Genomic DNA, 26,013 nt, shown 5'->3' with positions numbered 1-26,013 from the left:
GTAAATTAGAATATTTTACATAATGCTTTAGTCTGTATTGAAGTTGTCGCGACTGTGTAAAGTGCGTCGTCTCTCTCGCGTTAAGCTGTTTTAATCTACGAAACGCTAGCCATCTATGCGAGAGTCAATAACCACTGCAAAGTATACACTCTTTTTATTGAAACATATTTCACTCTCGTAATAATGCAGACTTTAAGATCAAATCAACCGCTGATTGCTCATTGTTTATACTTTGTCCAAAGTGAACCAATTTTGTTGAAAACCCTTACTGTCGACATATATTGTGTAATCTATTTCAACTTCTACAATTCATGATAATTGCAACGCCTTCCTCATCCCTTCCCCGTGATTTTAGATGTTAAACATTGACCTAGAGTAATAAACTTGACCAATAGTAACCGTCAAAATTTAACTTCGTTTCTATGCTTATTCACTTGATGATAGACAGTCGATGTAGCATTCTATGATTCATTAAGACTATTTACATTCCCAACCTTGAAGTAACAGTTATCGTCTTGCGTTGAGTGATATATTGTTTTGAGAGATGACAAATTTATAAGAAATGACTGGATATTGACGTTGAATCAAGCTTCAAGTTGAAAGATCATATCATTCTGTTTTGACCATATTAACTGCCCCTATACGTATCTGTATTTAATTACAGATGGATGCTAAATCATTCATTCATAATAATATGTAAATTTGAAAACTACTCTTGTACACTTTTAGAGTAGAACAGAGATCGGAGGGTAGATTTTGAGTCGTCTTTGTAACTGTTTCAGTAATATATATATATATATATATATATATATATATATATATATATATATATATATATATATATATATATATATATATAATTACGATTCCAGTCAACTCTCACGGTAAAGGTCGAGACAAAACATAATTATTACCGCTGAGAACACATTATTTATCACTGTAACAGGTTGCATATAGCGTTTGATGCAAACTATTTGTTTGTACAAGTGATCATACAAGTAAAAAGAATCAGAAATGTAATTATAAGTACATGTTCTCTATGTTTAAGCAGTGAATAAATGCCATATTTGCTCGTTTTCTGTAGGATGACGTGGGCCAAATAATATGGAAGCCGGAGACGGGTATGAAGAATAAATTCCAAACGAATGTAGAACGTTCCATCTGGGACTGTTAGAGTTTGGGATTCTATTAAGTATTCTTCGTTATCGCTATTTACAGAGCCACCTATTGTTATCTTTCCAAGAGAGAGAGAGAGAGAGAAGAGAGAGAGAGAGAGAGAGAGAGAGAGAGAGAGAGAGAGAGAGAGAGAGAGAGAGAGAGAGAGAGAGAGAGAGAGAGAGAGAGAGAGAGAGAGAAGAGAGTGTGTGTGTGTGTGTGGCGGAATAATAAAGAAACCTTGTGCACACAAAATTAGAACAAAACATTTCACAATACTGCATCGTCTAGCAAAAGCCATCCATGCAGTAGCTTATTTTTAGTAGCCCATTTAATCCAATTCGTAGCACGCTATAGAAGTCTGTACGTCTTGGGTGTTATAAAAGTTATTTTCTAAAACTCTGCATTGTGATTTCAATCTCACCTCAGCCATCAGAAGATACGCTAAGGCATTCCTGAGTCTGGTATAATCACCACTATACCTGTCGATGAGCGTGATACATCATGGTTGTCAAGGTACCCACCGAGTACAGCACCGTCAGCAAACCAATCTCGCTGTAAATGGGTCAACATAAAGCTATTATTTTACATCAGCATTAGTAAGTTACAGTTGTTGCTGGGTTATCTTTATTCAATCACCTTCTAGAGATAAAGTCTGGCATAGTGGCAGTAGAAGCCGATTCCCTAATCTTGTGAATTAGCAGTTGTCATGAATTTGAAGAATTGGTGGAAGAATATTTATCTATTATCTGATTAGATAATCGATCACTCCCCTATTTCTCGTAGATGTGAAAAAAGGCGCGAAATCAGCACATACCTAATAGAAGCTATAATAATTCATCTAAGGAGAATGTATTCTGCGACTTGGTGGTACTTGATCCGGCTTATTGGCAACATGCATAAAAATAGTAAGCCCGTAAATAGCGAGTTTGAGATGACACACACGTACAGTTATCGAGAAATTAATCCTCGTTTAAGGTAGTTTGCACCTCGACACTAAAAGACGTAAACCTTTACAGAAAAGTTCTACAAGCAAACTTTTGATCATTTTCTTTTAACATCAATGTTAAAAATAGGGGTCACAATTCATTTGTTGTGCGTGGCCGTAACCATGTTAACGTCATGGAAAGAAAATAAATTATCGAGTTTCAAATACTAGCAGGTCAAAATTTTATTTGCCCGATGACCTTAAAGATAAACCCCTCAATTGGTAGACTGACAAGGACAAGGACAAGGAGCAAATTAACTCATATTTACTGAAGTCGAAATACAACATAATCACCAATATCTCTATTAACTCCATTGAGATTTAAAAATCAAGAATTTAACATAAAAGGAAGGCGAAAACTTACTTCTTATCTCACATTTTACAGCAAACCCTACAAGATGTACATAAGAAACATTTTAAGATATTGCAGTTTACAACTATGAATTTTATCTTTTCTACGGTATACGATACTTACTCTGAGTGATAAAGAATCAGGAATGTGATAATATCCCTTACTGCCTCCTGATCCCCCGAAAAATGTGTTCAGATTGAAATACACGTTTCTATCAAAAACAGAATCAAGGACACGTTGATATTCGGCTAGTTCACGACCGCTTGTACTGGTCTGACCAATCATAAATATCTGCGTCGAGTTATTCAGTTCTTCCAAGAATTCCTCGGATATCTATAAGTGTACATTAAAAAAAAACGAAAAATGTTTTAATTCTTAGAGAGGTCCAAGCTAAATGTACAAGCACTCTATGCGTAATGTTAATTATGCATGCAAATACTTTACAGTAAAATCACAAAAAGCAATAAGGTAATCATATTAGCATTATGTACAGTTTACTTACTCCATCAACGTTATCCAGACGAAAGCCGTCAAAACTAAATTCTTCAGATAAATCCCGAACCCAATTAATCAATGTCGTACGGACAAAGTTGTTCGTATGATTCAACTTCGGTAGGTTGTTTAGCCATGTCTGGAACAACATGGCGAGATAAGAAAGATGAAGTACGCAAACAGAAAAAGAATTTCAAATTTAATAAAAGTTAGACGTTTATTTTTGTTGGATGTAGTGCCACACACACACACACACACACACACACAGTCACACGCACATGTAAATAGCTAAAGATATAGATATATGTGTATTTGTATGATATATATATATATATATATATATATATATATATATATATATATATATATATATATATATATATATATATATATATATATATATCAGAGAAATCCTTTACAGATCTGTAAGTCCAAAAGCCAAAAGCTGCAACTGATCTACTTTGACATGATATATATATATATATATATATATATATATATATATATATATATATATATATATATATATATATATATATATAATATATATATATCACATGAACTGCCCCGTATCTCCACCTGTGTGACGTACACCAGCACAGATAAGAAATCCATATTACCGCTGTTGTACGTCATCAACCGGAACTAACATAAGCTGTCGACCTACAGTGCAGCGCCGTAGTAATCCGATGTATTTCGAAAATTGACGGACAAAACTCACAACAGAACAGAGTTCCCGTCAAGTAAAAGACGAAAAATTGACGAACGAGATGGTCACCGGTGAAGACCGGCGACGGCAGTGCCCACTGTACAACTTACAAGCGTACATTCTGTGTGTCATCGATCTGAAACTTTCGGGCTCGCCAAGGTCGTAAACTTGTGATATTTTAAAATCCACAGCATCTCTCAGAATGATAACTACTGTTTCGATCGTGTCGTTGCATTAGTTTCATAAATATAATTGTAAATATTCTAAATAACTCAAATACTATGGTTATCCATCGCTTGCGCGGTGAAAGTCATGTCCGCCGATGGTAGACTTGCCTTGGCATCGGTCCAGCGCTAGACAATGATTGACATGCGCACGTGACCGAATCCGTATCTCTGATTGGTGGAGATACTATTTCATGTATCAAAAGTTCAGCTTAATCGGATTTATGAATGAAAGTATGCCTGCAAACATTCGCACATCTCCTGGGTGACGGGCCGCTTTACTCAATAAATAAAAGTAATCTGCTTAAGGAAAAACACAAAATCGCGATAAAAACCATGCAACTTGTTACAATAATTTTGATCCATCCACATCAAAAAAAATAAGAAGACTGTTCATGTGATAAATATATAATCCATGGAATTTTTCTCTGTTTGACGTCATCGTATGTGTTTTTCGCGGAGCTGCACAACTTCTTGCCTTCGGCTCGAAGTTGTACGGCTCCGCGAAAAACACTCGTATACGATGACGTCAAACAGAGAAAAATACCATGGAATTATATATATATATATATATATATATATATATATATATATATATATATATATATATATATATATATATATATATATATTATACACAAACATAACACTTACACTTCGCGCGTCGTAATGTTCAAGTTTGTCAAAAGGTGTAAACTTCTCGAAATTATTAGTTGACGGGCAAAATTGATCCGGCATCCATCCATCTATATATATATATATATATATATATATATATATATATATATATATATATATATATATATATATATATATATATATATATATATATATATATATATATATATATTATACACAAACATAACACTTACACTTTATATATTATACACAAACATAACACTTACACTTCGCGCGTCGTAATGTTCAAGTTTGTCAAAAGGTGTAAACTTCTCGAAATTATTAGTTGACGGGCAAAAATTGATCCGGCATCCATCCTGATATCCCATATTTCTTATCACCCTATTGTACAACAACAATATGTTAATTTACATCTTAAAATACCTTAAGATTATTTCTCGACATCGAAAAACTCAACAAAAAAGAAAATGCTGAAGAATTGAGATGAAATGACAAGCTGTTTTCCTAGAAACAAAAAAAAATTATATGTATGAAGTCAAGCAGGACTGGGGAATTGCAAAAAAAATGATATTCGCAAGTCATTACGTGCTAAGACACTGTAAAAATATCTCAAGATTTAGAAACAATTAACGAAAATAATTTGAATTTACAATGTTATGATAAAAGACAAAGTACATAACGATAAACTGAATGCCATGAAAACAGCAATGCGCATGTAATCGAAATTGATCCAAAAGCGTCCTTAATTAAAGGGCCAGTAATGCTAACTTTCGATGATTTTTGTTATTTTGTACTTCAATTGCAAAGTCTCATTCTACTCCAAAAAGAATGTTGAAATATCCATATGCCAACATAGCGTCTATTAATGTAAAATGTACTATTATTGTTTAGATTTGAATTCTTGTCCGGTCCTGAATTCACTTGTCAACAGTAGCACAGATTACAAATATACAGGTTGAGTTTATAAACTTAAACTGTACACATCAGCATGCTTTGGGGAATAGAAAAAGAAACAGTGGTTCACATTAAAACATAAACATTGAAAAAAGCATCAATTAATGGCCCTTTAAAAATTGACTTAGTGTTTCAAAACAACTTACAGATCAGCCATGACCCATATATCACGCGAATGACATGCGTTGACCAAATCAATCAAGTCTTGTCGAGTTCCAAAAGAAGGGTTGATTTGATAGATGTCCAAGGGCCATCGACCAAAGTAATCGATATCACCCGATGAATCGTTGGTATTTAGCGTAAATGGGGAGATCCATATGGCATTAACACCTTCAAGAGTATTGACAAACATCAAAAATGCAAAAGCTTGACTATTTACTTTGGATGGTTTCACATGGACAGGCAAAACGTATGAAAAGAGGTTCCAATATAACAAAAATTTGTTCATAGAAATAACGAGTGTCAAAAGTGGTTTGATAAGCTTCTATACTTTTCCATTAAAAATAAATAGGAAATGTTAATGATGCAACAAACCCAATCACAAACATTATGCAGTTTCTGTAATGAGTCGCAATCATGTAGTCTTCCCTTATTCCACAGAAACTGTATTGAGAGAGAGCAACAATTAAGAAAATTACACTCTCAAGGTAACAAACTTCGAATTTGTATTCTGTGTTACGTCAACCTATTGATTCAGTTGACATTGTTGTGTAAGTGAAAGAAAATATACCGGAGTGAAAGAAAACTTAGACAGATGGCATCTGCCCGTATTAAAAAATCAATAGCAAGGGTATATATTCGTTTCAGGATGAGTTCAAAATTGTAACGAGATTTTGTCTTTTCTTTTTTTGACGACATCGGAGCAGTTCTATACTTGAGTGAAATGTAAGCGGTGTTCTTGTACATCAACGAAGAAGACTTAGTCATGAAATAAATTTCCTATGTTTATGTTTAATTTTGTAGCAAATCAAATTCAAAATTATATTGACCGATCATTGTATCTTTTCCTGCTCAGCCCCAAATACCTATAAAATTGCCATTAATTAAGTTGAAATAGAAGCCTCGAAAGAAAAATGATTATTATCGTCGCCGATTAGTGTACGGGTAAAATCTCTTTTTAACAATCTATGACCGTAACGCATAACAAATATATGGGCTACTGACCGTCCAAACATGAAAACATGACATAAGCTTCGTTAAGAACCCAGATGAACCTATTTATCGTGAAAAAAAACATAATTTATGTATCCTTTGCTTAACCTCCACAAAAGCCTCTTTCGTTTTCTATGTCAGTATAGTACGAATACTTTACACTCTCGATTAATATATTGATTGTGTTGAAAGCTGTCTAAGTGTAGTATTTGTTCTAACTTACCTAAACCAGCAATGTAGTCAAGATTTCTTGAATACCCTTGAACGTTCCTTTGCAATAATTGTCGCCCACTGAACATTGACTTGTTGGTGATTTACTTGTAAAAGCGAAGCGATCAGTAACGACCTGAAAATAATAACAGTGAACTGTAATTTCCAAATCGAAAGACTGATTCAAAACATTAGCGAACACATCTATAGCTGGTAATATTGCACAGGTAGATGCATCGGAAAAATTCAACTGATTTAACCATTTTAAGTGTGGAATGTAACAAAAAGTGAAATGAAGGAGTTGTTTTCAATGAACATATCTGCTCACAGATTTAAATGATCTGACAGCCCTGGCTAGTAAAGTGGTCAAAGACCTGTAGTATCGCTGTTGCTGGAGTGGTTAATTGCTTCAATAAAATACCTTGAGAGAAAACAATTTTAATCGATTCTTTGATTTTCATAATTTCATCGTTTATGTCCGGCTACTGACAGTGCATGCGTCATAATAATGCCCCAATTTCGTCATCGTGTACCCGAAGAGTCAGTCGATGTGTTTAATTTTTAATTTTTATCTCACCTGTCCTTGGTTTGGAATAATATTTTATCATTCAGATATGTAGCACACGCTGAAGAAAATGACAAACCTCGGCCCGCTCATCGATGACACGATGACGCTCACCACTTCGTTCACACCAGAAGGTGAAACAAACTACCCATCTCCCTCCAAGGAAAGCACTTTGTAAATACCTTTGCAGAAAAGCTTAAACGTTATTTTCATACTAGAATTGTTCCTAAAGATTCAAGGCAACAGCTGCTTAAAAAATGTATTATTCTACAGTCTTACAATAAGAGGAAAAATGATAAACTTCGCGATTTGCTGTATATAAAATCTAAGAGTATTCCTTCGTGAGTCATAGAAACAACGATGAGATTTTGAGCTGGGGTTTTGTAGTCTGGTTCCCTGACCCATTTCCCCGGTAGAGGGCGTGGGAAATATAGGGTCAGGTACCGGCTAATGTAAACATGGACGCTATTGGGTTAAAATAAAACAGGCTGTGATTGGATGCAAGTAAAATTTGTAACTTTTCTCATGTTTCTTGGGTTTCGCACTTTCAGGCTCACTTGACACAACTTCTTGTTTGTACCACAAAGCCGTGGAGGTAGAAAGAAAGACTTTTTACCTCCATGATTTAGCCACTGTGATTTAGCACACCTCTTGATACTTTTAGAACGTCGACATGATGCCTTGCATTTTTCACAAAATTCGGACACCATTCTATCCATCGAAATCAATCGTCATTCACAGTTCCAACAAAGTTTGCTTTCAATTAGCTGTGATATCGCAGCAGTACTTGTGGCGTGTATCGAACGTGCTCTGGTCATTGGGGTCACGCCACAGTCGGCGATGACCTCAATGACCCTTGCGCGTTCGATACACGCCACGTACTGCTGCGATATCACAGCCAGCCTTCAATCACCTCTATTTCCCCGTACTTCTGGATTAATCCTTTCAGTTTATGTTTCCCGTCTCGTGTGCCAATGTTTTTGGTTCGGATACCAGTGTTTGAACATAATTCTGATCCAGTCGAATTTTGACCGGCGTTTTCATAGTAGCAGCCATATTTGTTGTAGCATGTTCTGTCAGGTGACTAACCTCCGCCATCTTGAACAAAATTATGTTCAAGATGGCTACCCGGTACCTGACCCTATATTTCCCCACGCCCTCTACCGGGGAAATGGGTCAGGGAACCAGACTATCAGGGAACTAGACTAGGGTTTTATTAATTACGCGCGTGCGTACTTAACAAGATCTATTGATCACCGGGAGATGGCGCATGGTAACCCGTACTTTAATTTAAATAATTATGGTAGGCAAAAAATGTGCACCATTTTATTCTTAAAGAAATTGGTGGAGATAAATTAAAATTTTAGTCTTAAAGTGTAAAAGCAAACTGCAACATCATATGGAATATTTCATTTTGTGCTCCTTTAAGTTAGTGTATTGTTGGTTTTGTAAACTATATATGATTGAGTACTGGTGATGAAATAGTTTCGTAAAAAAACTATTACGAATGCAACTATTACATATTTTTTTTCAAATCCAGTACATAGTGCACATGAGACAAAATGACAAGTATTTTCCAAATCCTGTGAAAAGTTTTGCTTTCACAGAGTATTTGTAAGAGTCAGCAGAAAACTAGTCTAATATGGCAAATGTTTGTCTCCGCTCATTTTCCCGTGGCTCTAATTTTACTTATTGCGAGGACACTACTTTATCTGATAATGCTCTATAATGTTCTCAACTTAATAGCGATATGTTTCAATTTCGTTTATCAGTTTCAAACAATGAATCTATTTACTTACTTTTCGCACTTCATAAAATTTAATTCAATTTTCCAGTTTAAATACAAAGGGCATAGCTAGGTGTTTCACTTCCCGTTCTATTGTATGGTACATGTGGCTGGTCATGCTGAGAATCGATGGAAAAAACTGAGTGGCCGGCCATGGCCCATTATTAGCTTGCTTCTGAGTATTTGCTGATTACAAGGCATGGGTAGCAGTCTGGAGCAGTCTGGAGCATTTCCGTTCCGCTTTCAGTGCGAGTAAAAATATATTATTCTCGGTGATAGATACACAATAAGAGCACTATATAACCTGCATTCTTTTTATATGAAGCAAGCTTGGAGCCACTCACTTCCCTTTTCAATAAGTGCCCTGGACGTTAATGTCTGTGTAAACGACATAAAAGACATTTTCTAAAAGAGGTCATATCAAAAAAAAATCCCAAAGCAGATGCAATCGATGAGTGAATACGGCTAGATTTCAATCGGGTTCGAACCTACAATCTACGGCATCAGTCGCCTAGCGGAGAGGCAACAGAGAGAACCGCTCGGCTAAATCCCCACTCTCAAAAAAGTGGTTCAATAGCCGGCTAAGTTGTTACATTTTTCTGACTGAGACCGCTCCACACGTTGTAGAGTTCGTGAAGCACTCACGCACGTACGCTCACTATCACACATCGCACACACAAACTTTATCGAAGCGAAGCAACGAATACATCGCTTTAACTGGGCGAACGATAGCCTCGGGGACAATTCTGTCCACCAGCAGAGCTATCAACCCAGGGTAGAAATACGGCTAGTTTTCAATCGGGATAGAACCAACAAACATACGGCATCAGTCGCCCAGCGGAGAGGCAACAGAGAGAACCGCACGGCTAAATCCCAACTCTCAAAAAGAGTGGTTCAATAGCCGGCTAAGTGGATGTTTAGCTTGATAATCAGTGCTTTGCACCATTTCGAGTGTCAACGTACTACTATTTTTTGAGTGTCAACATACTATGTATAGACACTTCTTGGTGTGGTTTTCAAGTATGTTAAACTTTGTTGTTTGCTTTATCATACACCTGGGTCATATCTCGTTTTGTGTAAACCTAACCCATTAAATCATTGCCAAATCGAAATAAAATTAGCATACCACTTGACATTATACATGTCGAGATCAAGAAGGGCATGGCTGGTTAATTTAACAGAGTTCTTTTTACGTGTAGCAGAAAATCAGCTAAGTAAACTTGTTGCTGTAAGTAGCATGCATTTATCACCCATATTGTATTAACAACGTCATGGTGACTGTTAAAGTTCCCTTGTTCTGACAATTTAATAAAAAACACGTTGGCACATATGCGGAAATGCTTTCGGCCTCGCGTTATCTCACGCACAAATCACCGTTTATCACTGCATATTTACAATACATGTATGTCGGTATGTCGGATATAAAGCGAAAGTCTCCTGCACCCACTTGTAATTGCTTACCACGATTCTGATATGTTTTAGTTCTTCCTGGTCGCTTTGAACTCTGTACTCTAAGACAGCTTACCTGGTAAACGACCCTTGACTTCCATTCCGCGGCGGTTCTCCCGCTGGAATACGAAACACAAAACGCAAGGAAAGACAAACCTAACGGGGAGAGGATTGTCAGGATACGACAGGCCATACTTAGCGAGGCAACGTAAACTATGTTGCTGTCACAGAGCCTTGCTGAGTGTTTCTGAGGTTTTGAGTTCCTTTTCTGCCACCGCCCTGTGGCCTGCAATCAAAGTTTAATTTCAATGCGGTTTTATCTTTCTACAACCGATCGTAAACCTGGTATATATTACTTTAAGTCTTCCTAAAGTAATCTGTAACTTTAAAAATTGTAACAACGGGTACGGTTTTAAGATTATTTATGATATAACAGAGGGAAGCTTTCGAAGAATGTTAACAGAATTTCGAACGAGGCTGTATGGTTGCCATGCCGCTCACGATACGAGGAAGTAAATACTGCCGACATGCTTGAATGCTTACACTTTACATATTACACTATAGCACTATGAGCCCCTTTTGATAAACAAATACAATGCAGTGCAACTTTAGTCCGTAATACAAACTGACGTATTGAGGTATAGCAGGCTATCTACCTGGCTGAGGTGACATTGATCCTTTGCAGGTTGGACAAACAACCTGCGTCTATACAAGCAACGATATTTCCAATCAATATTAGTGTCCCTGAGATATAGCTTCTAAGTATCACAGTGCTAATTATTGGACCCATTGTTGGACTTTGGCTGGTCCTGCAAATACATTGAACTATCATGCCATTAGGGCGAAATAAAAAGTTCAATGTCAGATACAAAACTTAATCCTTTAGTTTGGGGAAGTGGGTTTGACCCAAAAATGTTTCTATCTGACAATTCGATTTAAGGTAAAAAGTCAGGGGAATGAATATTTTGAAAAAAAAATACAGCAGAAATGCGCAATTTCGTTTTGAAGCCAGCGAGGAAAGTTTTTAAACACGGGCATAACTGCCCCTGCCCTGGTTACCGTAAACAATGCAGGTTTTTGGTCTCTGTTGCAAGCGGAATTTAAAATCATGATATTTCGCTACATTTCTGGTACACGTGAAGTCCGCCTTAATGAAGCGGTGTGCAATTGTTACAACTAACAGGACAGATGTGATAGAGTTTATACCGCTGAAAGGAGAAACCTGGACTTTATTATTTTTCTTGTTCATTCATCGATAAACTTCAAGTTTGTTGTAAGTACTGTTGTATTTACATTGGATGAAACACAACTTGAAAGTTAAAGTGTGTTTACAGTGTTAAGCCCCACTAGCTATATCTTACTTTTAAACTAAAATAAGTTTGTGAGAATGTTCTATAAGTAGGTGTCTATATAGAATTATTATTAACTACCCGTTGGGACTGTATATGCAATTTTGAATTAGGTAAAGATTACTCAGCGATTAAAGTGTGCCCAGTCATTAAATCGTAGCCTCATGCGGAAAAGCAAAAACCTGGATACTGTGCATATCTGCACCGAAATCTTGACTTATACTGCACAGAGTGGTCAAATGTAATGCATATGGGTGAATGTTTTCAACTGTGACATTGTATAATCTACTTCCTTTGTAGTATTACCATATTTTGAATATGGCAGGAAATTGTCAAAAACTAGTCAATATTGTATCTGATAGGAAAGGTTTGCTAATGCAGTAAAAGCTCATATTTCTTCAAAGGGTAGAATTCAGAGAGGAGAGAATAGGAAGATATTATGACTGGTCAATGAATTTCAGGAGTTACATCTATGACTTTATTTTACCCCCTAAATTGACTGATATTTTGCTTCCCTTTACATATTGCTAGGGATACCGCGACACTTAGGATCTTTTCACGTGCGTTTTCGGTATTGCAAAGTTCCCTGTCTTGTCACTAGCTCTTACAAATTTGCATGATCAACATGAATGTGTTTCCCATGAAACGTACTGTAAAACTTATTTCAACTTATCAATTGAGTAATCTTTTGTCGCTCATCGAGTCATAAAATTACATTTTGAAACATATTGAAAGGCTGACTCATTTTGTTGCTTTTACCATTAAGTTTACTATATTTGCAATTGAAAATAAAGAAATGACAAAACAAAAAACACGATTCCTTTTCTGATTAATTTGAGTATTAATGTTACATAGGGAAATGTAAAAAAAGGAAAATGCACTGATTAAAGTATATAATGGCCCTGTCACACCTTGACGTACGATGGTAAACGTCGTCATACGGCGAGGTCGTCGAAAACTTATGTGCATGCACAAAACATTTCGATCTATGCCAGCGTATGGCTCATCGTCAACTTGAAGCACGCACGGGTCATAAGTTGTCGGTAGATTTTGCTCTCGTTGACACACGTTCACGCACGTTACTTGTAAGTTACTCATAGGTCGAAATGCATCGAGATAATTGTCTAGCGTGCATTTTAATCTATGATTACGTTATGAATACGCTATGTATACTCCCCAAATTGAAAAGTACATCGTTAGGGAACGAGCACAATTAACGGCGGGGGGGGCTGGAAGAGAAAATATGTGGTGCAAAAATTTTTACAGGCCCCCCTAACACCAGCAAAAATTTTAGTGCCCCCCCCCCATCACCGGCAACAAAATTTTTGTGGCCCCCCCCCCGAAAAAAAGAAAGATTACATGGGTACAAAGTTGTACACATATATATAATCCTTATAACTTTTAATATATGCTTTAGTGAAAACAACATTCTTGCATTCTTGAAATAAATAATAAACAAATAAATATATAAATAATAAACAAAATAACATATGTTCAAGCTTTACTACTTGTAACACCTACAGCTAGCTTATAGAACAGGAATGCCTGTCAGTACCATGTGAAATTAGCATTCACATGGCTAGTTGGCATGGCTAACTGTATGTGCATAGGGAATAGGCAGTTAGGCAGTACACATTCATTTCAGCTAGCCATTCACATAAATGTGAACGAATGGTTATTTTGAATAACGAATGGTTATTTTGAACTGTTCACATGTATGTGAACGAACGGTTATTTTGAATGCACATATGAATGACAGGGTCATCCTGGCAGAAAAAGAGCACCATGAAAAGTACTGATTTGACACCAGATTTTACTTTTATTGATGTTGCTGTTACGAATTTGGTAAACATTGTTACATTTGCATGTTTGCAAGGTGTAAGCAAATATCAAATAAGTGAAATCAAATTCCAGTGAAATCAAGTACTTTTTACACAGGCTCTTTTAGTGTATTACATGATACAATTGGTTAGAGATGTAATTTAACCATATTTGGCCTAAAACTAAGACAGGCCAAACAGAGTTAAAAGCAACTCAGACTCACCTGATCACAGCAAACACAAGCAGACTCACCTTTCCAAACGTTCAAAATAAAAAGCACAAAATAGGCCTATATCTGTAAGTCTGATGACCAATTTAATAAATTTTTGGCTTCAACAAATTTCATAGACACAGTGAAAAGTGATTTAGTCAAAGATTAGTTTTTAAAAGAGTTCATTTAGCTCTGGCCAAGTCTCGTCTTTCATGTCCTATTTTGTTTGAAATTGATATTGAAGACTTCTTTAGGTAGGTCATGATTATTCTTGCCGAATTTTTCTTGGCCTTGGCTGATATGCACACTGAAATGAAACAGAAAGAAGAGAATGAACTTAGCAACATTTATTAAGACAACAAATTTACAATACAGTTTCAGAACATGTGTGTGATTTGTTACATACACAAAGAGGAATTTTTTACATGCATCTTTGCGAGTGCAAAATTAACACATTAAAAGTGTAACATATCTAGAAATGTATTGGGCTTGTGTAAGTTGTATTGACTTGACTAGTTGTTGCCACTGGCCCTCAAGCTCAGGTTAAAAATGTCGGGCCATATACAAAGCCAAGCTTCCCAGGGAAACATCGATGTGCAGAGAAAAGCCTCTCTATAAGGCATACTAATTTCGTAATTGCCCTTTATAAATATGCATTTCAAATACTTACCGGATCAATGGAAAATTATCGTCCACGGCGACTTGCTATCTCGGTCACTGCATCCAACAATGTCGCGGGAAATGTCCACCGAAACATACATAGACCTAACTCACTTGCTGTTTTGACTAAAAATGTGTCGTCACTGGGGGAAGAAATGACTGAGAAATCAGCCATAATTCGTAAGATTCAGCTGGAGATTTGAACAGCCGTTAATACTTGAAAAAACTATGCGTTATCTCATTTGAGAGATGCAACGCATAATGTGTCCGATAACGATCGCGTGGGAACACAAAGCATTGGTCAAATTCGAAAGGTCAAGGGTCGTGACCGTCGCAAAATTTTGACATTTCAAGTACGCGTAAACTGTTCTTTTAGATTTTTCTAATAAGCAAAAAATGACTTTATATGAAGAGATCAGTTAAAATACGGAAGTCCAGCACACTAAGCCAGCACACTAAGTGAACCCCGTTGCAATACTGATCAGCCTTGTTAAATTCCAGCATACTCATTTACGGGACCCTTACGTTCATACCCTGTTGCGTGCCGTCCACTCTCGGAAACGCAACTCTTTCCAAAGTCACGACATCATACATCGTCAGAACCGTTAGTCGATCCGGCTCGATTTTTGAACGGTTTGGGGATGAACAGTACCTGTACTGCGTTTCCATTAAGTTTTATGTAAGTTGTGATCGCGAAAGTTTTACAATGGCAGATGCAGAACCGTCGCAAGTGTGTTCGTCGTTGTGTGATGATCTGACAAAATTTATTGACAGATCCAACCATGTGAGTACCTTTCAATAGAATGCAGGTTCCGATCATATTGAATATTTAGCGGTGAACATGTGTTAATTATTTCACATTTTGAAAATAAAAATAAACGATGTTTAAAATTTGATCTGTGCTGATTTATCTGATTTAATTTACTACTCACAGACGTTCGCAGCCATCTGCATTACTCCCCTCTTGTCATATTCATTGGTTTATGCTGAAAATCCTGGTCTCTTTTTTTTGAATGGAGATGAATTAAATTAATTCTAACTATATTTAAGGGATAGTCTGTAACTTCATAATTTTGGCAGAAATTTTGTTCTTCGTACATCGACTACAGGTTTTTCTCTCTTTTCAAAATCATGTTAGCCAGTATTGCAAATGTTATTCTATTTTCTAAAACACGTTCAAATGTCCAGTGTTCACAACCTGTATTATGTAAAGTCAGCATTGTTATTGTTGGTAAACACATTTTGGTCTGGATTTAACTTTAATTGAACACAATAACACGTGGACTTTTATAATATACATGCACACAAAGTGAATGTTGGTTGTATTGATAATATCAACGAGCTAATTCAACTTAAATTTGTGAACCAATAAAGTAATACATAACAAAAATATTAACAAAATCAAAACTTACAGCTTTACACTGTCACTTTAAAATGGCAAACCGTTGCTTCTGTACCCACTAAATATTTAAGTCTGAGAACAATTTAACTGGTAAGCAGTGCATGTGACCCATGTGACATTTCTATAGTGCAAACATGAGTAATTTCACCTGAAAAAACTTAACTCAAGTAAAAACAACTCTACACATGAGTGCCGCCTAATTTATTTACATTAAATAGACAATAGGGATATGAAAACATGAGAATTGACAAACAAGTCAGTCCTTGGAGTTTATTAATGCATGTCTAAATTTTTACTGCCACATGTGTAAGCTACCATTCAATCCATTGACAATCTTCCCTTCTGTCATGAATTCAATAGGACTGCTAATGAATGGTTACTTCACATGGCTGAGCCTGATTTCACATGCATAGCTTGTGATGAATGTTCAAATTTTAACATGTCGTATTTCCAATACTGGCATGTGGCAGGTTGGGCTGCTATGGACTGCCTATTTTCCCTCAAATAGCCATGCCACCTGTTCCACACAGTTATGTGGACTGGCTAATAGGCAGTTCAGTTTTGTAAGGGAATATACTTGTCAGTATTGTGTTGTGCTATTTTAATCATAATATTGCTGATTTTACACAGAACAACTGCATTGTGAGGTTCAAGACTTGTATTTCATCACGCTACAAGAAGTTTAACAAGGAACTCCAACCTCAACAAGGAACAAAAATGCTGAAAAATATTCTCTGTCTGTCATGGTGTAAAAATTTTGGTGGCCCACCCCTTACCTTCCTTGGAATTTTCATGGCCCACCCCAAGAACACTCATTTTTTTTCGTGGCCCCCCCATTTTCTCTTCCGCCCCCCCCCCCCGCCGTTAATTGTGCTCGGTCCCTTAGTTCAGCAAGCCAGCGCATACGCCAGCTAAATCGTCAAGGTGTGACAGGGCCCTAAGTAAACACTCTACTCTTCATAGGGATGTCATCTTGGATACGAAGTCAGCAGAAAGGCCAGGTGATTTGACCTTAAGTATATGTGCAAGACGATGAAATATGTTTACACCTGTATAAGCATATAGTTGCATTGGTTTTAGAGAGCATTGTCTGTGTGTGAGAGTGCGTCTCTCCGTGTATCTGTCACTTTGTCTGTTTGTCCCTGTGTAATTCAGTGTATGCGCAAAACGTCGAATCAAATTTACCAGACTTGTTGCATCAAAACCTAATATTTGAGCCTGTCACTACATTTCCCTCAATAGAAACGGTATACGGAGACAACAAAGCTACTATGTTTAATAGAAGTTTTATTGGACCGGTAAGAGGAAATTAAAAAATAAAGATTTAATGCATGTGAGGGCTCTTTGGGACATTTATGGTTATGGTCTCGGAATTACACATGGTTGAATATTTCAGTCTAAGAAGAAACTTATAAAAGACTGATATATTTTTGCATGAGAAATTAAGATATATACCATTATCGTAGTATATCCCTTGCGCGTTCAAGGATTTATTGTCTCGTATAAAATCAAAAGGCATATGGCCACGACCAACAAGAGAGACTGGCCCAGATGTGAACCTTCGCTGTATATTATCTTATATGACTGTACAGTATAAAGATAAAATACAATTTTAACATCAACATTACTTTAAAAGAACATTAAACATATGTCGATTGAAAAACGCAATTATAAAGATGGGAGAATGTACTTTCCATCGGAATGTCAGATTCCATTCTAAAATTACATTAAAGTTTCAAGAAATAATTGTTTTTTGTACTTGATGTCATCAGAAACGTTTCGGTCTTTCTGAAGCAGTCGGATATTCTACCAAGGGAAAGTACTCATGGTTGCGAGTTGAGGAAGTTATAGCAGCCATTTCCGAAGTTGTCATTATCGGCAGTTTGGAGGTTTTGCAACGCATTTGAAACCTGTGGCGTATTTATTTAAATGATGATGCTGATCGGACAATTTTGTTACAACATGGACTTTCAATACGTGGTAAGTCAGTAGAACTTTGGGGACGAAACCCATTCCGAAAAGAATCCCCTGTCTAACAAATATGAAGGTTAATCAATTCTTGTTGGTAAACCATCGACGAAATAAAAGAATCGATTTGAAAAGGTGTACACATCAAACGTGGTCTGGTTAAAATAAGCTGTTTTATTTCTCTGCAATTTAACCCTGGCTGATTAATTCCTGGTAGTACTTTGGCAAATTGACATATTGACGATTTTAGATATTTGAAACCTATAATAATTTGCTCACGTGGTTCTACACAGCAGAATTTTGTATCATATTTCTCGATATGTGCAAGATTCGGTTATTCTGTGAATTCAGTAGGAGTACAATATGAATGTAAAAATATAATCATTCATTTGTTATATTTAAGGGCAGAAGTTGTAACTGTTTATGATTTTCGCCATTTGATTTTGCTTTCTCTGTCAATTGCAAGTGTTTGATCTACGTCCCAAAGCATATTAAAACATCCACCCTCTACTATTCTATCAGGGCGTCTTTATACGTACAATAAACTGTCATTGTTTACATTTGCATTTTATTACGGACCAGAATTCAACTGCAAACGATAATAATGGCGTCTATAAATGTAAAGGTTATATTGATAAGCTGAAAACTGTGGACTCACATCATAAAACCTACAGGCCCTTTAATTTCGAAATAAAATTAACATACTCAATGACCTTGCATTCGTTTAATACTTTTACGATAAACGAAGTTGCATTGAGAGATAGAGAGAATATTTCCGTTATAAAACTCTTGTCTTGATCTGTCATTATATAATTAAATTATTAATCAAGGCAATGTACCAGGTTGTAAGGAAATTAGTTTAGCAAATGATGCTAAGCTGCACCGGAAGAAAAATTAAGAAAAGCAGTGGATGAGATATCTAAATCTTCCAATGCTCAGTAATCTCGTATAAAACCGACACACATATGGCCAGGATAAGCACGAGAGATTGGCCAAGCATTGCTCCTCCGCTGTATATTTTTGGTTCGGCGTTTTTTAGTATGATAGAGATGGTACCATCATCCTTTACAGTGACCTTATCAGCCGAATTAAAGATGTTTACCAGCTCTGAAAAGCAATAAAATAAAACCGAAAATAAACACTGAATACGTTATTTCCTAAAATAATAATAAACCAGACAAGGGGTTAAGTAAAAACATGAAAAGGGGAACGTATTAAGAGAAATTCGAATTTTTTGTTGTGGCTGCCCATGTGACCAGTTCATTATAAGCGTCTGTCCGTGTAGGTACATTGTAACAATCAGTAAATCATTGCCAAGATGGTGTAGTTTTTTTAATTTTTAGAAAAACTTACAATAAAAGATTGGTATCTTGGCGTCGTTCTTATATCTTTCAGAGCCTAACTGCACCGCTCCAATAATACATGAAAGCCAGCCTAAAGCACTTAAAGTTCATGCAAATTTCAGAAAGTTTGAGACTAACTTGGTATGTCAGGGTTATAATATGCATGAATGTTAAACTTTGGTATAATTGTACACAGAAAGGAAAAGTAAGAAGGTAAACATTATATCTCTATCTTTGATTTTACCTGTTCCTTTGTCGAAGGGATGGTTTTCTATGGTTAACGGGTGACTTGATTGTGTATATCCCTTATTTGATATGATTATTAATGTCTGTTAAAAGAATAAAATAAAACATAAAATGCGAATATTTGAGTTTGATATGTAACATAATTGTACACATTCAAGCGATTTTAAAATTCATCCATCTGATAATAGCGTGATTGCGTGTAACCAACAACACGATTGGAACTAATTTGGGATAATTGGATGAGAGTAATTATTAGGAAAATGTACCAAAATCGAAATTTTTACAGCTGAAATTTTACAAAATGATAGAATATTGTAAAATTTGACATTTTGTTCTCATCGAACAAAACAACGAAAACACAACGATTATTGCATACTTCTTTCATCGGTTTCATTTTCATGAAAAAAGTTCATTCTTATGTAAATGTACCAAAGAAACGAGACAAAATGCTTAAAATTTCTCTTATCAACGACTTTTGAGTCAGGACACTTTTGAAATGCCCCTGACTTTTTCGTGAATTTAAGGCTTCCTAAACATTAAATTGAGTCAGGGCACATTTTAAATGACCCTGCCTGACTAAACAGTAAATCAATCGAAAATCTTCATTTTGATTGAGGAAAAGTGACAAACTGAAATTATTACATGTGTTTTAGTAATGAGGAAACTACCGACAAACTCTCATATTTTCATTCAAATATGAATATTGTTCAAATGTTTTGAACAATATTGCATTAGATACTATCATGCACTGATTCTTACTCATAACATTTCAACAGCATCGTAAATTTTGAATAAAATTTTAAAGATGGTAAGCAAATATGGTGTAATATTAGACAAATTTCTAAAATTCTTGAGAAATTGTGCCAATCCAATTATCCCAATTTAGTTCCAATCGTGTTACAAAGTAATAATTACTAAATCGGTAACAAAGGTATATGTGTTCTCAATTTATATGTATGTATATTATTATATATATATATAATATATATATATATATATATATATATATATATATATATATATATATATATATATATATATATATATATATATATTTCTTTGCAATCCTGTTCGATGCAAAGCAATATTACAATAAAAATGAGAACATCGAGTACGTTTGATACCAATTACTCGAATTCAACTCATGAATTACGATCAGATGAATGCATGAAACGAGTAACAATTGCCATACATACTTACTGCGTTCATTACCTTAGTATATGTAAAACGGTGTTTTATCGGAACGACACCTTCTAGCAATCTCTTTATGTTTTCTTCATAATTTCTAACAAGTATATAGAGGGAGGCGTTTAACTATTTCACTCTGTCTCAGTCTTATTTTCTTTTGGCTCCTAATTTTCCTGGTCTTTTTGTCTTATTATACATACATTTATAACTGCATACTCGTTTTATTGTCGCCACCTATAATTCGATATGTTCCCTAATGTATTTCTTTGTTCAGCAAAGGAAAATGCGAGTGACGTGATGACCGTGTCACCACGAGTCGAAGACGAGTGGTGACACGGTCATAAATACATCACTCGTATTTTCCGAGTTGAACGAAGAAAAATATTAGGGAATAATATACTTATCACATGCAATTTAAATAAGTTTACGGTGACAATTCCGCTTTAAACTTTTGTACTGCTTTAGAAATAATATAAGCCGTGGGAAAGTTGTCAATCATTTGACCCTGGTTACAATGCTTACGGAACCCACGGTAACGGCACTAGCTTCGAGTTCATTGTTTCCGCAAATAATTCATATAATTCCTTAGGAATATACAGGCGGTACACCCTTGTGTTTTCGAAGTCTATGAAAATATCGATTTCATTACATGACTTTTGGAGGCCTGGATACCGCACTTGATCCCTTGTTGCAGTGGAAGTCATATGTCTACCACATGAAAGTACACAATGCGTCGTAAGTTTAGGCGTCGGCGGGGTCTATACGAATACGAACCCCGATGCATATTGGCAACAATACGAAAACACAAGGACTCAAAATTTGCCTCTTGGATGTATTTTTCAGACTCTAAATGACTAATGATTACGATATTTTCACGTCAGACACTTTTTGATCTCGGAAGAACTACTTGCCGCCGTGTTGTTTGTTTACATGGACGAGCACACCGAAGATCGACGCAAAAAAGTCCGACGCACCAAAGTGATGACATAGACGCGGGTTATTGTACGTAGAACGACCAGAGAATAAATCCCGTATTTTTTGTTCGGAGTCGACAAACTTGGCTTGTGAATATGATACGGTTCCTTTTCTCTCTGTATATTTGTTTAAACCTACCGTTTTTCTTGTGAAAGAATAAAACTCTTCGTCGTAGGAGCAATCCACTTGGGCAACGTTTTGATAATCGCTGACTGCAGACCCAAATAGGCTTTTTCGATGCTTGAGGATGGTCGATATGAACTGGTGGGTAAATAAAGAACAGTTACTGATTTGGAATCAATCAGCATTTTATCCAACGATGAGTGTTGGACTTACATCATTCATTAAACCCTTTCCAACGGAGAGATTGAGGCAAATATCTTCTAGACGACAAAGCACTTAAGCAATAAACCACGTCACAGCCAGTGGCGATTTAATACAAGATTTTGATCATTTTAAATACATATGCGTGATTGATGGTAAGTTGACCTAGAGAGAGAACTGGTCAACAGTGAGGGTATACCCATTGATGAGGTGTTTTTTTTTATGCTACTATATAAGAAAGGTATGTTGAAAGTCTGGCGTTGAATGTCAAACCTAAATTTTCTCTGACTAATACTTTATTCGAGTTCCAACCTTGCTATATTGCGAACATAGAAAGGTTATTTCTTGAACGATCAATTGCTTTATTTCCGCGATCAATATACTTGTATGATAAGATAATTGACGACATCGATTTTTAAAGGTACCGGCTTTTTCGTTTCATTGTTTATTTCTCCCTAATGTCAGCTATATATCCTACCGTCCCTCTGTTAAATTCACCATTTCCCCCTGTAAGTATATCTGTCCCCGTCCCTCTATCAATCTGACAAACGTTCAGTCCGTCCGTCCGTCTCCCTGTCAATCCATCCATCCATCCATCCACCTATCAATCTATTCATCCAGCTATCTATTACGTTGCCTTGCGTCAATCTATCCATCCAGTGCTCTTCTCTCCATTAATCCATTTACAAATACGGTAGTATTCAAGTAATCGAGTCAACCAATCATTAGTGTTCCCTTCGAAAATCGTCTCAAAGTATATCAAGAATCTTATTTCGATATATTTTCCCATACAAAAAGCTCATAAGTAAGAGATTCTCCTCTAACCTGATATAGACTCCTCTCTTCTATGTAGTATGGCCAAAGTGATTCGTGGTTTGAGGAGCCACTTCCACCTGTAAACTGCGGTCCTTGTTCAGTCCCATAGTAGAGAAATGGAATCCACTACATATACAGTGTACAAAATATAACGAAAAGAGCACGGTAAATACAAAAACATGAGGGTGACAAATTATTTCGAACAGAAAATATTAACCTTTTGCGAAAACTTTAAACTGTAAAAGGAAACCTGAGGCCGCATGCTTAGCTGGAATCCGGCAATCTGATTGGCTGGAGCCAGGGTTTACATTCTCAAGAAGAAGACCTGCGCGTTGCGTACATTTTTGCTTGAGAGCTCAACGCGCCGTAATGTAAAACAATTGTATAGCGTGAGATTGGCTTTGATTGTTAAATTTTAGTGTTGTGCAACTCGATGAACTCACAAATAACGAGTTTGTATAAATACCGTCGGCGATGTAACAACTACATAATATTTAAAGTTCATTTTAAGCGATTTTGCATGTAAAATATTTTAAGTTCGATATGTAATCGCGATATCGATGCGTTGCATTACAGTATTTACACGAAGTTTGGGCGATACCGCGTCGTTTTCAAATGATGTGTCCATATTTTGACGAGTTGCGCAGCAACGAGTAGAAATGCGGACACGTCACGAGAATACGACGCGGTATGGCCCAAACTTCGTATAATAACCCCTTTATCATACATGCATGCTTTGGTTATGGCTGTTTTCCTACGGACGTTCCGAAATTAGCGACGAAATCAACTGAAATCGACCTTGCTTGCTCCTTGCTGTACTTATAAACATTTGGTTGCTAAGGAGTGATGACAACCGTATCACATCTTGATAATATTCCGCTATTGAGCCATCCCACTTCGAGGGAGGGTTTATGTAGTACTTTTGAAGCGAACAATTTGAATATTAAGATGTCGACACAGGTTTTCACAATTTGAAGAAGATTTATTTTGAATTCACGATGACGTTGGACGTAAAACATAGGCTGGAGTTTGGTAAAATGACTGTGTTTTCGTGTTTTGATACATAAATTCATCCCTGCGTGAAAGTTATGAGGCCGCCAAAATACTCGCGCCACGGCAGCGTTCGAGTTCAAACTCTATCGAGTATGAACAGATGAGAGCAAAGAGCAAGCAGCTCTGCGACATCTATGAATGCACAGTACCAGTCGATTTATGTCGAAGAATTATACATGTTCCCAGACGTCAAATATGCCGATTTTACCATCTTAGAAAGGAATTTGTGATCGGATAGTGGAAAACATGAAGTGAGTACACTGTAAGCTGTATCGTCGTAACTCGTTCTTGATTTTGTTGCTGTACGAATGCAACATTTCAAGGTATTTACGTCGTCCGCTCGTATATTTTCGGTCCTGGCTTGCATAAATAGAACTAAACTTCATTTAACAACCTAAACGAAAGGTTGACTTTCCTTAGTATCTTACATTGTATCTGAAACCCACACCGGTGCCACCTCAATGACACGATTATGACCTGTGAATCTCACTGACAGGTACAAATATAATACTGTATGTGCACCTTGTCTGTCGCGAATATTTTCAGTGCGGTTGTATTTTTGTGGCTCATTTATGGCTGTAAACGATATAATTCACCACCTAGATTCACCAACAGGAAACTTGTAGTAAAGCGGTTCTATCATGATGCACTGTCAGCCGGTATCTTAAACTTTAGCAGCGTAGACGATAATGAAAACACTGCACCGTATGGGACAGGCCGTGAATGATGATAGGTGTCGGCAAGATACAAATTTTCAATGCGTTCGTTTGTATGTTTTAGGTACAACTGTACTTGTAACTAAGTGCAATGCCTGTGAACTAACTGCAAACAACAAAATTTTGACCATAGTCATAATGTCGTTTCAGATTGTCATTAGTCTTGTTATTCGCTCAGCTGTTTTTATGTATATGAACATGCCAACGAAGGTCATGCATACCAGCGAAGGTCCTGTGTACGCGTAGTTGTAAGTAGTTCGGTCACAATGAAAAAGGGTATTTTCTTGCGTTTTTTGAATTGCTGGAGCTGCAGAAAAGATCAGACATTCTTTTTTCATCGAGTTCATCGAGTACATTTAGCATGGCCTGCAACTGCTGTTAAATGCATATCAATTGGTGGAATTGATAAAACGAACTTGAATTAAAGTGTCAAACTTTTACAATAATCAAAAACGGAGTCAAGCTTTCCATAGTTTCTTTCCTCTTCATATCGGAACGATTTAAGGCGAGCAGGTTCACAACTAGAATTGTATTACGCAAGTTCTAATCGGAGACGCAATGCATCATGAGTGTTACAGAGTCTAATGGAGCGTATTTATATAAAGACTTACACTGTTAACACACTGTTAAAGAGTATCGGATGTAATTTGTCACGAATTACATCAATAAATTTGTGCATTTCAACTTTGGCAAAGCGCATTGCCTGTCAATCTTCCATTGCTCCGTAGGTTCAGGTATTAATGATATAGAGAATCTTACCTCAGCCATAAGAAGATATGCAAGTGCATTTCTAAGCCGAGTATAATCAGTGACACCCAGGAATCTACGTGTATCGACGTTGTCCAAGTATCCTCCAAGAACGGTAGAATCCATGAATAAACCTCGCTGTAAACAAGTCAACATAAATTTAAACGCCAACCATGGTTTCGCGAAAAGAATTCTTAACGAGACTTTGAATAAAGCACGTTGACAAAGTAATATTTCAGCTGTTAGGATCAGACTAAGCGGTTTTCTTGGCAGACATGTCTTACAGCAAAAAACAGGATGGTTGGACAGTATCATATACATTACGTTTACTTTTTTTGTAAGTGGCACACAAGTTTTGTAGATAACATTGTAGATAAAAAGAACCGACTCATTTGAGTGTCTGGATAGAACACACATGGGAATTGCTAAATTACTAAGCTACTGCAGTGAACTGCAATAAAACTGCTCACACTATTTTCAGCTGTAGCCAGCTGGCAAAGTAGACAACATTGTATGTCC

The 26,013-nt window shown here is 36.4% G+C and overlaps 2 protein-coding genes and 1 long non-coding RNA gene across 3 annotated transcripts in view; all 3 read right to left on the bottom strand.

The window, feature by feature from the left end:
- Positions 1-1,584: 1,584 nt before the first annotated feature.
- LOC139122348 (uncharacterized) lies at positions 1,585-10,951 on the bottom strand. The gene is made up of 7 exons (XM_070687747.1): positions 10,752-10,951; positions 6,889-7,011; positions 5,660-5,843; positions 4,826-4,940; positions 2,998-3,126; positions 2,619-2,828; positions 1,585-1,710 (listed from the first exon to the last, which is right to left on the bottom strand). The coding sequence occupies exons 2-7, from the start codon at positions 6,962-6,964 to the stop codon at positions 1,600-1,602; spliced, it is 825 nt and encodes a 274-aa protein (XP_070543848.1). The 5' UTR covers positions 6,965-7,011; positions 10,752-10,951; the 3' UTR covers positions 1,585-1,599.
- An 8,012-nt stretch (positions 10,952-18,963) lies between these two features.
- On the bottom strand, positions 18,964-22,096 carry LOC139122375 (uncharacterized). The gene is made up of 3 exons (XR_011549439.1): positions 21,977-22,096; positions 19,674-19,758; positions 18,964-19,193 (listed from the first exon to the last, which is right to left on the bottom strand). It is a non-coding gene; the product is annotated as an uncharacterized lncRNA (long non-coding RNA).
- Positions 22,097-24,958: 2,862 nt separating this feature from the next.
- LOC139150438 (uncharacterized) overlaps positions 24,959-26,013 on the bottom strand; it is a 73,966-nt gene continuing 72,911 nt past the window's right edge. The window contains exons 7-8 of the mRNA XM_070722816.1: positions 25,507-25,632; positions 24,959-25,054 (exon numbers count right to left, since the gene is read on the bottom strand). Coding sequence (XP_070578917.1) covers positions 24,959-25,054; positions 25,507-25,632 — 222 coding nt within the window. The remainder of the gene's footprint in view (positions 25,055-25,506; positions 25,633-26,013) is intronic.

The sequence above is a fragment of the Ptychodera flava genome, chromosome 2, assembly GCF_041260155.1.
Source record: "Ptychodera flava strain L36383 chromosome 2, AS_Pfla_20210202, whole genome shotgun sequence".
Classification (NCBI taxonomy): domain Eukaryota; kingdom Metazoa; phylum Hemichordata; class Enteropneusta; family Ptychoderidae; genus Ptychodera; species Ptychodera flava.
The sequence above is the reverse complement of the archived record's forward strand: the minus strand, read 5'-3'. Positions and strand labels throughout refer to the sequence as shown.